General features: G+C 37.6%; 1 protein-coding gene across 8 annotated transcripts in view; it reads right to left on the bottom strand.

Moving 5' to 3' along the window:
- The window catches only part of GLIS3 (GLIS family zinc finger 3), a 153,719-nt gene that overhangs the window by 116,657 nt on the left and 20,425 nt on the right, over positions 1-16,637 (bottom strand). For 4 of the 8 annotated variants that reach the window (XM_086867905.1, XM_086867903.1, XM_086867904.1 and 1 more), the window contains exon 2: positions 420-627. In XM_086867905.1, coding sequence (XP_086724031.1) covers positions 420-550 — 131 coding nt within the window. In that variant the 5' untranslated portion in view covers positions 551-627. Of the gene's footprint in view, positions 1-419; positions 628-3,579; positions 8,084-11,400; positions 11,620-16,637 lie in introns of those variants that run through there. The other 4 variants (XM_086867899.1, XM_086867900.1, XM_086867901.1 and 1 more) reach the window with 3 other exon arrangements.

Raw genomic sequence — 16,637 nt, 5'->3', positions numbered from 1 at the left:
CATGTGCAGAGCATTTATAGTTTTTTTGTCTGTCCTTGGTATTATTTGACAGGCACCAACATGGCACACTTATCACTATGTAGATGTAACACGTGGACTATTTCTGCTTTCATCCTCCATAACACTACTTCCTATACCTAGTAAAAAAATCTAGTTTGTGACCATGAAACAGCCTTTATCTAATAAAAAAGCCCTATGATACACAGATTTTGTGTGGCCATATTTCACCCATTATTTGAATATTGAATCCAAACAGTATGATTATAGTTGATCTGAATTAAATTGCATGGAATTCAATTTCCTGTGGCATAACAGAGAATGATTCTCTGATTTTAATAATCAGAAATGTCACGTTTTAATTGCAGAAGAATTAAAACCCCTCCTTTTCAAGTACTGGATATAAAAAGGTAATTGAGGACCTTGTATCTGATGGAGAAGCACTCAGGCTGGAAGCATCCATAGACCTTTGTAAGCTAGGGCTGATCTGGCTGCATGCTGTTGAAAGCTGATTCACTGAAGGTGAAAGAGGTCCCAGCTGTTGAACTGTCATGGGATTGCTGGTGACTACTGCATCGTTACCGCTGCCTTTCCCAACGGACTTGCACTCGTGTCCATAACCAAGACCTCCTAAAATAAACAAAGCAGATTAGTATTTATGTCTCATGAGCCCGTGATGAGGCACAGAACTCACATCACTTTGCAAACTCCAGAAAGTAATAGGAATCCTATTTTCCTCCTAATAGGAGGAGAACAAAACGGGAGACCAACAAAAGAATTTTGCAAACTTCTCAAAACATAAATAGCAATATTCTACAGGGGAATTAATAATTATGCATGTGTAAAACATGTGCTGGACTACAAAAACTAAAGACCAGGCATGACAGAAAAACATCAGAAAAAGCATTAGGTGAAAGAGCCCTGATGGACAGCTCTCTATGAAGAAGACAGGAAGTGAGAACCCAAGGAGGCTGCCAGAACAGCACCATACCCTGAGTCCTCCCAAACCCTGCAGCTGCAATCCATTGCAAGCCCTTCCATCATTCCTATCACTAGCCGAGCAAAAAGTAAGGAGAGCACCAATACGCACCACTGCAGTGCTGGCTGCCTAGTTTTGCCAGCAGGAGGGTGTTACAGCTGGAGCCCAGCATTCCTCAGAGATCTAGGCAGAGTAATCTGAGCTGAATCTAAGAAGCATCCTGGACTTTCTTTAAAGGCCACAGTCTGCTTGTAATCACTGCTGCCATGACTGGAACTGATGGCTATTACACAGTAACACAAAAGGTAGCTGGGCACCAGTACATACCTTCAAAATACCCAGTGCACTTTGTGTTGTGATTTAGATCACAGATGGTGGTTTACATGATTTCCTCCATTAAAACACACTGAGATTAGAAAGTTAAAATGCAGGTCATAATATGGAAGTTGTTTGACATCTAGCGAATTCTCATCACAGCTGGAAATTAATAATTAGACAATTCACATTGCTAGCTGCTTCCCTGTGTTCAAAATACACCACAAAGCAGGATAGCAACATCACAACAAACAAACCAAAGTATTATTGAAAAGTATTTAAATGTAAATCATCTTCCTAAATTGAATCTACCTTTGATATGGGCATACAACTCCTATAACTTTTTCTCCAGGTTCTTTAGATGGGTTGTGGACTGCAGAGAGTAGTACATGAAGGCATTTATGGCTCTCCCAGTCAAAGCAAGAAAATCCAAATCCTTCAATCCCCTCCAGAACAAATAGTTCCAAGGACAAATGTGTAAAGAGAATTCCTGATTCTGCACTCAGTTCCACTGTGGACACTACAACAAAGCATTTAAGCTCTTGTAGGATTACCGCCTGTTCCCACAACAGATGTTCAATTAAATCAAAAGAAAAAGAGAAGGTATTTTCATTTCTTTCCTGTGAAGCAATAAAGTACATATTTTGAACTCACTAAAGCTGAATCAATGTGCTACTTAGCAGTTGATTTCATAATGTTACAGAGAATTAAATTGGAACCAGTAGCAAATACTAGGCAAAAAATGTAAGCTGCCTCTAATAATAACATGAACACTACTCCTCTTATTAAAAATCTGAATGGGGTGAAATAAAGAGTTTACAAGGCCCATTAACACTATAAAAAATATATAATACAACATAATATGCCTATATGTGTGTGTGTGTGTGTGTGTGTGTGTATTATAAATGTTCAGTTAGATATTTTTCAAAAACATGCCTTTAGTATGTAGAACCAAAAACATTCTGAACCAAATTATATAAAAGAGAAGTCTACTATAACAGTGTAGGAAACCCAACCAGATTTGATACTAAAATACAGCTGTAATGCTTGAAGAGTGTATATGTTATATACACTTGGAAACTATATGTGTGTATGTATGTATGTATATATATATATATATATAAAATACATAAACCTACTATTTAGCATTGAGAAAATGTACCAAATATATACTGATCCTTTCCTGGATGATGCCATTAACACCCTTCACTTAACAGGCCACTTTAAACAAATGTCAGTAGTAACAAAACATCTGCTTTATCGTACCAGGAAATCATGGACTGTGCATTTGTCAGATTTCCATTAGGGAAAGGCCATATGTCATATAAAACAACAATCTGCAACGATAGAGTGAAATTGCTATTTATTCATGACTAAATATGAGCTGCTTGAAATTTAGATGTTGGAAAAAAAACAAATCCCAACAGAAAAAACAGAATAGGGAGTAGTGCCAAACCAGTGCTGTTAAATACGGAAAGTTGCATCCTCAATGCATCCTGATTTCTCTTTCAATTACAGGGTCTGCTACTGTTTGTGTATAAACAGTACCTCAGGGATGACAACAGCAGGTAAGACAATTTGCTGTGTTATGGTAAGGATGATGACCAAAAATGGTTGCTAGCCATTGAAAGGAAAATATGAGAAATTAAGTACATTGGAGACACTGTATTACTGGAATGATAAAAAGAAATTATGCAAGACTCTAGTCCTCATGAACATTTGCCTGGACTTTTGTCTGATGTGGAAACAGAAGCAAAAGGTTTTGTTCTTTTTACCACTGACAAACACTTGCTGCTATGAGGAAAAATAACAATTCTTCCACTGAAAAGAAGGCAAGAGAGATTATCATGGAAGAATAAATCATCAGCTCCCACCACTGAAAGATATTACAAAGTAAAAGGCTGCTGCTGTGAAAAGCAAAGTAAGAACATTTCATCAGCTGCTTATAGCATATAGGCATAAATGTGTCCGAAGACCATCATTAATAACTTATCTGTGCTCTGCAGGTCACTGAACAGTGTAATTTGATCTGAATCAGGCAGCAGCATACAGCCCCATTTATGTTGAACTAAGTCTGAGCACAAGATGGGAAGCTTATGCTGACTTCAAGCCCACTACAAAAGTACAGACCACATCTGATCTAGCATAAAGTCAGAACGCAGCATGGACATCTGGCCTGTCATGAACATGCTGCTGAAAGACAAGCTGTCAGAATGTGTCACAAAGCTCTAGATAAATGTCAACTGTCAGAATGACTATGTCCAGCATCAGCATTTGGCATCACATACCCAGAGTGCCAGAGGAGTCTTCATTCCAGATTTCCTGTATCATTGTCCCAAAGCCTGAAAATTTCAGGACAGTGAAAAGACAACCAGAAATTCCTCAATGCCTTGAATCCACGTCAGCTGAGATAAACAGGAAACTCTCTCAGGAGGATACCAGTTGGTTTAACTGACACTGTAGATTCTAAGAAAAATATGTATGCTAATATTTTAAATAAATAAAAGAAGTAATTTATTTTCTTTAATACTAGGATATAAATCAGGACACAGTTCAATAAAACAAACAACAACTAAGGAGGTGGAATCAGTCCAGCAGTACCTCACTGTAAAAGTTACAGCTGACCATAGCAGGTACTTTATTCCAAATAAACATAATAAGACATAAATCAAAGCTCCTTATCAACAAATACTAGTAATAGTTAACAGTAAAAAAAAAAAAAAAAAATGGAAATATTTTAATCTATTCACTTCCTCATTCATTAGGCTGCCTATTTTCCCTGTTTATTTTCCTATAGTTGGCTAATAGCTAAGCTTCACTCAACCTTGAAATGCAAAATTATTTCACTGCAATCTTTTGAAGAACATTCAAAGAATGCATAAAAATACAACTACTTTAGATACACAGAATTTTAGATAAGGTTTTCTTAATTTATGTAGTTCTCTTACATTTTGGAGGAGGAGTCCAATATGAAATCAGTTTCATTTAAAAACATTTTATGTTTTTCATTTAAAACATTTTATCTGACTGAAAATCAACCAATTTCTTTGTCTACTTCTCCATCTCAGGAGCAATAATTTTCTAATTCTGCCAAGTATCTCAGGTTAAAAAAGTGAAACTACTTCACCAAACCTTTGAAATTGGAACTATGCTTTCCATATATAAATCATGGGCAACAAAAACATATAAAAGCAAAACCAATTTTAATTGTTAGGTATTCTGAAACACACTATGTACATACATACATACATACATACATACATACCAAATGCATAACACCAGATGAAATTCAAACATCTCTTTAATTAATAAATTCTGTAGTTACTGAATTAATCAATATGAAACAAAGCTACTTCAGTGATCTGAAAACTTGTCCCTTGTTACTGTTAGAGCAACAGCTAGAAATAAAAGAATTGCAACAAGAGAGCAAAAGTTAATTTCCCTAGGGGATTTTCTGTGTCCACGTACACAGAAAATGCACATATTAAGAGCTGTGGAAGTGGCTGGGGTTTTAATGTTTTCCTTGTACTGGGCTTCCACTCTTGTTTGTGTGGACTCTTTATTGACCGAGATGGGGAGAAAAGGGCACACACAAAAAAGCATGCTGTAAGACAGTAAATACAGAAAAGGACAGAGACCAAAGGAATTGTGTGAATTTATTGCTCACATACATTAAACTCACCAAGGCTGCTTGAAAACACATTTGGCCTTTTTTCACAACACATTTAATCTTCTGGATGTTGCAGCCCCCAGCTACCACATACATCTTTACTGCCTGTCACCACATCTGCAGGGTTATGGACACCCTATTTGGAGGGAGGTGGGGACTTCACAGTAGCTGGTAACTCAAAAAAGTCAAATGTTTGCATAGAAGACTTGCTTCCTGATGGTAATATCTCAGTCCCTCTCACCCTGAAGTTGGCTTGCTTAAGTTTTCAGGCTTCCCCTGCAGCAATTTTACTTATATTATTAATGACTGGTAGAGAGCTAGCACTTGTCCCTTTGTCCTTAAATTAAACAGCCACTTAAGTAGACAGAGATACTAGCTGCAGGGCAGTGGGTATCAGACCCCTTTGAACCTTCTTTAAGTGTGTTAAACTGGAGCTTCAAAGGGGAACAAATTTATTTTAAAAAGGCAGTATAGGGGGAATATTGTCAATTGCCTCTATGATCATATGATCAAATAAAATCTTTACCGATCTGGACATCTAGGCTTCTTCAAACTGGCATGATACCCTGAGTCCAGATCGTTTTTGGAAGACCTTGAGGTTTCTAGGTGAACTAGACAAAAATTCAGTCACAAGTACATTATGTATGAGCTTTTCTTTATGGCATGCAAGCTGGAGTTTTTCAGAGTACAAGTAAATTATTAAACTATGACTCCAAAAGTTGCTGAATTATCATTTCTGCTGCAAGTCTTACAAAATAGTGTAGTTTCTCAATTGCAGTACACCACAGAAGCACTACATGGTAGTGAAACATTGATTCTTAGCCTTTATTATCTTTAAAAGCAAAAAAAAAAAAAAAAAAACCAACAAACCCACAAACAAACAAAATCAAGGATTTGTAATTAAAGAGAAAATCCTGAAATTTAGATCCTAAAAGCTCACTGTTTTTAACATCATGGCTATGATCATAACCTATGGTTTTCTCAACATGATCAGCAATGACTTTTTAGTAACAAATTTTCTCCAAATCCACTGGCAGTGTCCACTCTGAACACCGAGTTAGACACACCATTAATCTGACTATTATTGAATATACCCATGTTCTTCACTGTTTACAGAGATCTAATCTTTAAAATCAATAAAAATTATATCAAGAAAATACACTAAACAGAATTATATAATGTCATGGAATAAAGAGAGTACTGTGAATGCACTTTAAAGATTCTTCATGCTTTGAATCTTGTAAAGGCAGTTTTTTCATTATCGGAGTGCATCTGGTAAAATAATTTGCACTAATTTCCAATGTTATTTGCAATCTTTGTATGAAGTAATCAAGCATGTACTTTCAGCAACTCTACTGTGAGACAAAAGAGACTAACAAAGCACAATGAAAAACAATGTCTCCCTTCAACTGGAACCAAGGTAAAAAATTATCCAGAACCAACCAGTGAAAACAATACCTCACAGGTGATTAACTTAGCTGGTTTAGAGCAGACAGCAATGAGATCACCTATTTCTGTGGAACACTTTAACCACTAAATTTAAACAAATGAAAACAGTGGTCTTGTAATGACTAAACTAAGAATATATTATGAAACAGTCAGGTTCAGGAAACTTCCAGGAAAGAATAGAGACAGTAAAACAAAGATCTTCAATTAGATCTACAGACATCTGTAATATCTCATACTAATTTTGAATCAGTTTTATCTATATCAGGAAGACTTATCACTTATTAAGAAGTTACTTTGAAAACTACTTTTTTTATTATTATTATTTTGCATAAAATAGGACGTTATCAGTTAACTAGTGCACCCACAAGTTAATGTTCAACTTAACTAAAATATAAATGTTTTAGCTGCAATGGGTAACTCCCTATTTCTTATCAGTAACATTAGATGACTCCTGCTTTTGTCCTTATAAGGATAATATGGTATGTGCTTTTCTATTGCAGAAATCTTATAGCCTTACACCTTTGGTTTTTGCTACTACTTTTCCATAGTATTAGTAGCCAGTTTCTATTTGCAAAACTTAGTCTGACCATTTAGTTTATATTTCTGAAATATTAATGCATTGTGCAAGCCTCAAAATCAAATAACTGGTATAAATCAAGAGAAACTCCACTAGAAGTGCAATATATTAAACTAATGGTGAATAATACCAGGTCAAAAAACCCAGCAAGTTCTGTGTTTCAAGTTCCAGGATCGACCAGCTCCTTAGAATACAGACAAAGGAAAAAGTATTATTATAATCAAAATGGAAATTTACAGGTATTTGAAAGAACAGAAAATAATTGTATTGGAATTAGAGATAATAAGAGATAATGCCTTCCAGCTGCAGTGCCACTGGGAAATTACTGCCTGAATCTGACTTAAACACAGAACATGTATCAGTATGCATGTGAAAGCACAGACTACAATTTCAATTACATGTGGCACTACTTGGGAAGCAGATAAAAAAATAATATTTTTTAAACTTCCTCATATATTATGAATTACAAGACTCAAATGAAATCAATAGGAAAACACTTTGCCTTTGTGTTTTAACAGTGTTGCACTCAACTGCAAAATAGGTGAATTGATTCCAGCAATTTTATTGGAATACTTTGTTGATACCATCTGATTGCAATGCAGCCAACTATGGAGAGGCAATAAGAAAACATTCTAGAAAAAATAATTCTCTGTACTATGTACAACAACTTCTGCCACAACTTCTAGCACTGCTCAACCTTCATTGCACATCTGTGCTCTTCTTCATGTTATAAATACATTCTTGGAATATTTTCCATTAATTCCTGATTTTCTTTTCCCTCAGTTTTAATTAAAACATGCTCAGATAACTTCTGTTATCTTAATCTTCTTAATGTTTTTGAAAATACCACATAGGAGCTTTGTGGGCTTTAACTGGGCACATGTATATCCATTACTCTAAAGACCTTGTCATTCCACATATCAAAGCAAATCAGCACAGCAATGTACCCTCTGTTCAGACAGTAATTTCTGATTTCCAGCTGTGTTCATTGGACTGTTATCTATCTTTCTTGTGGCCCACCTTATACGTACTTCTCCTGTCAGCCTGCCTGCATGGGCAATGATGGGGAGAAGACCCCTTCCTTTCCCCAGGCCCCAGGCAAAGGGAAGACCTTCTTTAACTCACTTAGAAAAGGGGATGTAGCAGAGCACCAAGAGTGAGGGGACAGATTCTCAAGCAGATGAAGGCTGCCTTAACTCCAGCACTCTATGACAACATTCTCCAAGCAAAACCTGCCACCATCAGTGCACGAGTGCTGAGCAGAGGAGAGAAGAGCAAGAAGATTGCTTTTTCTACCTCCAGCATGGGTCAGGCCTCAATCTTTGCCACATAATACGTCAGTGCCAGACTGTGCTGCACATCGTGATCCAGCAATAGCATGAGATCAGCAAAAAAACCCACGCAATAAAGATGTTGTTTAATGTTAAACTCTAATCCCACATGAGACTCCCTTTCTAAATCTTTACAGATAATCCCAGGTATTTGCTCTTTCTCAGAACAGCATCTCTCCTCCTGTAAGGAACCAAAATGCACAAGATGCAGGGGAAAAAAAAAAAAAAAAAGAAAAAGGATAAATGTCAACCTGTTTAGTAGTGATACCCATACAAAAGAGATGGCAAATGTTAACATGGAAAGAACTGCAGTATGGAAGCAGGAATCTAAGTAACATGCAGTCACATTCAGTGCGTTTTTGTTTCCCAGATAGAGTCAATTGTTCAAGGACACCACTAGTTTTGAAACAGTACTGTCCCTGAAATTCTGAAAAGTACATATTTTAATTTCCTCATGCTAAAGAGAAGATCCTGTTTAAGGCTGTTTCTCTTAAAAAGTAAGAATGTTATCTTAGTTGTCAGTTTAACCAGGCAGAAAAAACAAGCATACAGCCCACATAACATACATATTCTAAGAGGCTTTATACTCAGTTAATTAGTTTAACTATTGCTTTCATGGTTCATTTAAGTCTTTCATGCTTCATTAAATATCAATATATTTTATCACCTCAGAAAAACTTCTCAGTAAAAATACAATTGTATTTTCAAGTGATAATCTTGTTAACAAATATATACATTTCAAGCATGTCTATAAGACACCAGCAAAGTCTGAATTGCCCCAGTAGCAGTATCTCAAACCATTATGCTAATCTTTTTACACACATAATGGAAACAAAAGTACTTTTGCTGAAACAAAGTACTTAATCAAGAAAAAGAGAATTATTTTGACACATGTTATTTTCATCATTAGAAATGTTCTCACACCAATCTTTTGCTGTTCCACCTTCACAGCAATCAGCTCAAACATACTCTGGATTCAGTAACTGTAACTATCTTGCCAAAAACCCTTAACTCATGAAGTCAGAAAATCATGTCCTTAAGGAAGCATATAGACCAATGAAACTAATAATTATAAGTATGTAGACGCCAAAAGCCAAGTGCAAGTCATAAAACAAACTCCTGTGGTTAAGAGAACATCTGTCCACCCAGAAAGATTTACTTATGTGTACTATGAATTTTCTCAGTTCAGGATATAGGAATACATCAGAGATATTTTGAAGAACATTTTCAAGACTGAGAGATTAGTCCTTACAAGTTCACCTGCATGATCACCACAAATTCTCTGGAACTTTCTACTACTATCTTCACATGCAGTCTTGTTCTATGAACTATATGGTCAGTAAGGTACATTGCAATAATAGAATGACAGTGGTTCTTACTATTCAAACAGACTTTTAGAGGAGACCACTATCAGCATCATCATGGTCCAAACAAAACTCTCTGTTTCTCTTGTCACCTTAGCTCTTCGTGACAATGAGAGGCAAATCCTTGGAAAATTATAAAAACAGACAGAAGTATTTAAAATCTGCATTGACACTATGTGCTTACGCTCCTATCAAAGCTTTAGACATTTTTTCCTTTCAATTTTATTCTTTATTCCTTGTTCTTTTCACCATTCCAAGCCATACTAATTGGAGTTTCCCAGGTCTTTTGTTGTTGTGACCAAAAAGAGAAGACCAAAATTAAAGCTTTGTTTCATCTTTTTAAAGTGAGTCCATCTACCTTCAACAAAGCCAGGCTAATAAGAGGGAGGATTAAGGCAAATTGAATGGCTTAAGGCCCCTAAATACCAGTCCTGCTCCTGCTCTTAGCTGTCATCCTTGCCAAAATTGATTTACAAAGAATGACGTCTCAACCACAGCTATTACTTCGCAAAGAGGAGGCTGCCGTGTTGGCAGGGTTTGGCAGCCAAAGCTGGCTCCTGACTAAGGTTTGAGGTAAAGACACAGGAAACTACAGTGGTATCCCAATGCAATGGTGTCTGCAAGGGCCATCTGAATGGCGGAAAGAAGTGCTCACTGACAAAGGCATAAAAACGGCAAGGGTTTGCATGCTCTGCTGAGCTGAGTGCCTTTTTTAAAGGGTGGAAACCCACATAAATGTCATGATGGACAATGAAATCTTTTTAAGAAGCTGGTCAGCCAGACACACACTGTGTGTCTCTCCTCCATACTTTCAAAAAAATTGAGTGGTACCTATCTTCATACTATTTTGAGAGAGAGAGAATGTGCTAAGTAACTGTAAAATATTCAAAATAGATAGTGTGTGGTTTTTGAGGACATCATGCTAGTGAATTTCAGTGATCTAATTAAAAATAATAAGTATTTTTTTATTAACAGAACCTGGCTTTATGAGCTACTTAGACAATTTTTTAAACTTCTGTCATATGCAAGCATTCATGTATTCTTCTTACAATTCAGTGTGTAGTTTTTTTAGTACTCTGGTGTGGTTTTCATTAAATTGCAGGGATTTGATTCCCCACAACCTCAGGGATGCAATTCCCTGAGGTTAATGTGAATGGGATACAAATCTCTTACAGTCAGATGTCATTGTATCCCAATAACACTGAAATTCACACTCTATTCTACAGTTCATGAAATGCTATGTAAAAAAAAAAAAAGTTTGCTTTTGCAGTACTTACAATGCATACTGCATTCTAAAAATGCAAAGCAAAGCCCATTTCACTTCCAAATGGCTAGAAGACTAAATCAGGTCAACAGAGAAGGTCCCTATAATTGAAGAAAAGGCAATGACCAAAACAATTGTTACAGTACTCTATCCTTTATATGACTAGCTTCTCTTCCTCAAGCAACATTCAAGAATCAAGTCTGCATAGGCAGGCTGAGTGAAGAAACACTACGTATTTGCAGTCTGGTTTTGTGAGAGTTTTCAGTGAGTGCCCAAATGTTGTCAGTTGCTGGCTGGCAGATGCCCACACACCCTCTCCCTGCACCCACAATAGCACAGACAGCAAAGGAAAAGTAAAGATGGAAAAGGCTCCTGGGTCAAGATAAGGACAGTTTAATAAAAAAGGCAAAAACTTCATGCTAAAGCAAAGCAAAATAAGAAATGTATTCACTACTTCCCATCAGCAAGTAGGTGTCCAGCCACTTCCTCAGTCTGTGTTGCAGCTGTGTTGTTCAGTAAGATAAATGCCATCACCACAAATGCCTTTACATCCTCCTTCTTTCTCTCAGCTTTCATAACTAAGCACATCTTACAGTATGGAACATCCCATCCCTTTGGTCAGGCAGGGTCAGGTGTCTTGGCTGTGTTCCCTTCAGCCTCCTGCACAGCCCCTTCCTATTGGCCTTTTCTTTGGTAGGGTGATGGAGGGAAAACCTTGACACTGTACAAGCACTGCTTACCAAGAACCAAAACAATGGTGGTGTTATCACTGGTTTGTTATCAGGACTGGTGAAAAATGCAAACCCCAGCACCATATGGGCTTCTAGGAAGAACGTTAACTGCATCCAGACAGATGCAGTATACTTCATATAGAAAAACCCAAATAAACGTTAGGAGACTCCTCTGGAAAAGTGGGGAACCAGCTGAGTGGGGTAAGGAGGACAAGCACTGCCCAGGGAATGTCCAGACTTCAGGCATCACTGCAGCATTCAAATTTACTTCTAAAAGCATTATCATTTTGAAATGAGAAGTGTTTCACCATTGTGATTTTATTTTAAAATATGTGAGAAAGAGGAAAATTAAACATTGAATAGGTACTAAACACTCAGCTTTCCATTGAAATAATGTAGTTGTAGGATTTGACAAGGTTTACATTTTCAGGAAAGAAAGTAATTTATTTTAAAACCAGGGAAAACAGCATGAACTTTGAATATGAATACTTTCACTCTGAATAATTAAAAGACAATTTCTGTTCTCATCATATGAAGGTTGTTTCATCAGCAGATGTTCTTTTAAAAGGATGTTCTGGCCTAAGAAACCCAAGAAATTTGGAATTCTGAAGACTCACCTGAACATATATCTATAGTACTTCTGCCTCTAATTATGTATGCATTAGGTGGTGAAACATGCTTATGTGATTAAATACAATATGACTTTGTTTCATGTACCCAGTTATAATACCTAGTGAGAAACAATGACATCATTACTGTAGCAGTGATTTGTTAATTGTGTTACATTTCTGCTCAAGGAATAAGACTTTTAAAAGAAACAACAGTTCTTAAACTAACAACTCATAAACAGGTGAAGTCTGATGTTTTCATGACTACATTTTAATCTCCTCCAAGTTTTCTACTCCTCCAGTCCTGTTAGGTTCATCACAAAATTTTTAAGTAGACTGCCACCTTGTCTTTCAAAAGGCTGCAGCTAAGGGACTAAGCTAAGGGAAAAAGCCATCAATATTTCAAAGGTTACCCACAAGCTAAAAAAGGGTGCTTCACTGCACACACCACCCAATCTTGTCCCAGTCTTACTCAACTTATCAACAACCTGGACAAAGGGATCAAATGCACCTTCAGCAGGTTTGCTGATGGTACGAAACCAAGGGAAATGGCTGATACACATGAAAGCTGTGCTGCCATTCCATGGGACCTTGATAGGCTAAGAACTGGGCAGAGAGAATCAGGTTCAACAAAGGCCAAGTGTAGGGTCCTGCACCTGGGGAAAAATAACCCCAAGTACCAGCAACAAGCTGCAGATTTACCTGCTGGGAGGCAGCTCTGCAGAAATGGACCTGGGTACTTAAGTGATAAACATAAGCTGACCATGAACCAGCAGTACCCTTGCAGCCAGGAAGGTCCACCGTATCCTGGGGTGCACTAGGAAGAGCATGACCAGGAGGTGCTCTCACAGGGAGGTGATCCTGTCATGCCTTAGTGAAGCCACATCTGGAGTGCTGTGCCCAGTTCTCGGCCCGTCAGAACAAGAGAAACGCAGAGCTGGCCAGCTCCAGACAAGAAGAGGGTGCAGCAGAGGCCACAAAGATGATGAGGGGACTGGAGCATCTCTCTTATGAGGAGAGACTGTTTACTCTGGAGAAGACAGAGGGGATCTCACCAATACATATAAGTATCTCAAAGGTGAATGCCAAGAGGATGGTGCAAGACTCTTCAGTGGTGCACATGACAGGATGAGGAGCAATGGCCATAAACTAAAGCACAACAAGTTCCACCTCAACATGAGCACTGGAACGGGCTGCCCAGGGAGGTTGTTGAGTCTCCCGCTCTAGAGATACTCAAAACTCAGTTGGATGTGTTTCTGTGAAACTTGCTCTGGGTTTCACTGCCTTGGCTAGGGAGTTGGACTAAATGATCTCCCAAGATCCCTTCCAAGCCTGAAAATTCTGTGATTCTGTGTTCTTTGTGATATTAGTTTGAAAAATACAATGTGGTTGGGCAAAAGGATAAACAAGCCAACAACCTGACCACGTGCAGTGATGTAAATACTTGGGAATAGGCAAACACATCAGTAAAAGTGTGAAAATTCTTAATTTATGGGATTGGATCACATCTATGATCAGAATAAACCTATACATTTCAATTAGATCATATAAATCTCAATAGCTACACCCAAATTTTCTATTTTAAAGAAACAATAAAAGTCGCTTTACTGGGAGCAGTTTTGTTAGGACCAAAACTTAGCCCCTGGTTTCTACTTTATAAGTCTTTAAAAAATAATTCTTCATGAATTTTTTGAAAGAAAGAAATTTTAGTCAAGTTATAACATTAGGTAATCATGAGGGAAAAAATGAAATGACTGTCATTATGTTCAATGTTCAAAGTCCTTGCAAAAGATTCCAATATCTTCTTTCAGAGACTCATTTTAGATCTGTGGGTAAAGAACTATTCAAATCATTCAGTTTGACCATTAATGAACTTATAGGTTAGTATACAGCAAAGGAATTCACGGGAGCAATCATGTGGAAAGAAACTGCTCACAACTACTATTTGTTCTTGTTCTGCAGCATTTTTTTTATTTTTTTTTCTTAGTCCAATCAATGTGGGTTCCTCCTTTCTGGTTTAATATAGTACAAAGCTTTTTAGGTCTCCTCAGAGACTGAGGAATTCACAATCTTTCTTGAACCAGAATCCCTCAAACTGAACATAAAAGAAATGCAAAATAAAGATCACAAAAAAAAAAATCATTGTTATTGTTCACACAGAATCAATGTCCTCTTGTTTGTTATATGACTGTACAAAAGCAGACTAATTGCTGGAGCTCTTGAGGAGCATTTTTTTTTAGTCAGTAATAGGAATATATATTTCTTGTATTCTTAAATAATCCCATTTCTACTTATAACACCTATAAAACACAAATTTACTTTTATAAAAATCAACTGTGAAGAAAAAAAGTTAAAGATCACACTAAGCATATTTTTCCCCACATTAAAACCCTAGGTTGTAAACATACCTTTTCATAAAAATACATGATTTTATATGGTTTTTTTCCCTTGAGGTTTTTGCTGAGTTACTTATTATACAAAATGAACGATAGAATACATTGCTTGCCTCAAATGGTATTAGTGACTTGACATTTATCAACATTTTTTAATCACAGAGCCATCTGTAAATGTACTCATGCACGTTTTCTTTTCAAGCCAAGAGGGATTGGCAAGGGTACTCAGAAGACCCTGTTTGTCCTCCACCCCTAACACCAAGGACACTGAGCTCATGTTTATCAGCTGGCGATATAGGAATACCAAGATCAGGGTGTTTCAGCTGCCCTCTGCAGTGCAAGGATCCAGCTAGATGTTACCAGGATGTCTGCTACAGCAGGGAACCTGCTCAGTCCAGCTCCCAACCTACAGCTGCTCGTTACACCCGCACCACACTCAGCCCCCACCTCTAACTCTGTACAGCGAGATTTTCAAAAAGTGCCAGCAAACCTTCTAGTTCACCTAGCCCACATTAAGATCTCGGGACCAGACAAAGTGTAACCACTCCTGAAGGCTTAAAAACAAGCGATACCAGACTAACACAGCTATTATACTATATATTATACTATTATACTCAGGACACAGCAACAGGACATCACACACTCCAAGGCTGACCCCACAGCGCTGGCTAGAAAAAGACAGACAATAGTGAACAGTAAAGAAAAGAAAGTAAATCAGAACTGTATCAGCCTAGTGAAACCTGTGAACTTTGAGGCACAATACTTCCCAGGTCTCTCCTTCAGGAAGAACAGCTTTGCAAAACTTCTCAAGTAACCTGAAAGTCATTTACACAGATTTGGTCCTCGGTGTTCCACTTGGCTTGTAGCAGGGCAATTAGCAGCACAGTCCCTTTGTCCAGCTGGCAGAATTGTACTATGGTTAAGTAAACATGGGGCACGTACACTTTGTTCTCCCTCTTCCTCCCACAGGTATCCCTTCACACACTTTCAGCTCTGACACACAATTTCAATTAGTATCGGTTTTACCAAAAGTCAAAGGCGAAGTAATGAAATGTCCATCAACAAAACACACTACCTTCTTGTGCAAGAAGTCTTCAGTCATTCACATGGCAGACATTTCATACTGCAGCTGTACCTGCTCTGTATGTATGCCTTTCTGTAGCTGTATATAAACTATATATTTTTAACACTAGAACATTGCTGCTTATCATGGATGCTGTCACAGTAGCTCTTCATCACTCTGTAAAGAAATTGGTGACTGAAAGGGCATTCGAAAAGTGCTTCAAAAACTCTGAAAATAGAGGGTAGCAAAGATGGGGAAATAACTATAGTGCAATAAGGATGGTGGAAGATAGACTAGAAACAAAACCACAATCAGCTGAAAAACAAAAGCCACACTTTTTAAGGCCTTCCACCTCATTTGAGTTCACTGCCTCTGTTTAAAGGACTGCTTGAGTCCTTCTGACACGCACTATCAGTTTGGGGAAATGACAAGTACTAACCTGAGTCTCTTTACTGAGTTCCTGTCATGCCTGTCCAGAGCACTAATTTACAGTAGATACTACTCACCGTTGCCAGGAACTCACCTTCCACATTCAATTAAGGGCTTAAAGCAAAGGATCAAGTTGTAAAATTTTGAATTGGACCCAGTAGCATGTTGAAAATGTTTATCAACATTAATAGACAGGGTCTATTTCAGACAAAAAGACACATACAGAAGGCAAGTGACAGGTATGGAAGAGGTATGACCACAAACACTGCAGATACTAAGACACTTCTCTACCTTGAAGCTGTACATTTTACTGTTGCAACAGCCACAGATTTTGAAAAGAGTATTAGCAACAACTCAGAGTACCTGGAGGAGGAATTGCCAGTGAGAAGGCAGCAAAACTGGAATTAAGGGGAAAAAAATAGTAGTTTTCCACAAAAGGTAACAGACATGATTACAATGCAGTAGGC

Source organism: Cyanistes caeruleus, chromosome Z (assembly GCF_971803275.1).
Source record: "Cyanistes caeruleus chromosome Z, bCyaCae1.hap1.1, whole genome shotgun sequence".
NCBI classification, from domain to species: domain Eukaryota; kingdom Metazoa; phylum Chordata; class Aves; order Passeriformes; family Paridae; genus Cyanistes; species Cyanistes caeruleus.
The sequence above is the reverse complement of the archived record's forward strand: the minus strand, read 5'-3'. Positions and strand labels throughout refer to the sequence as shown.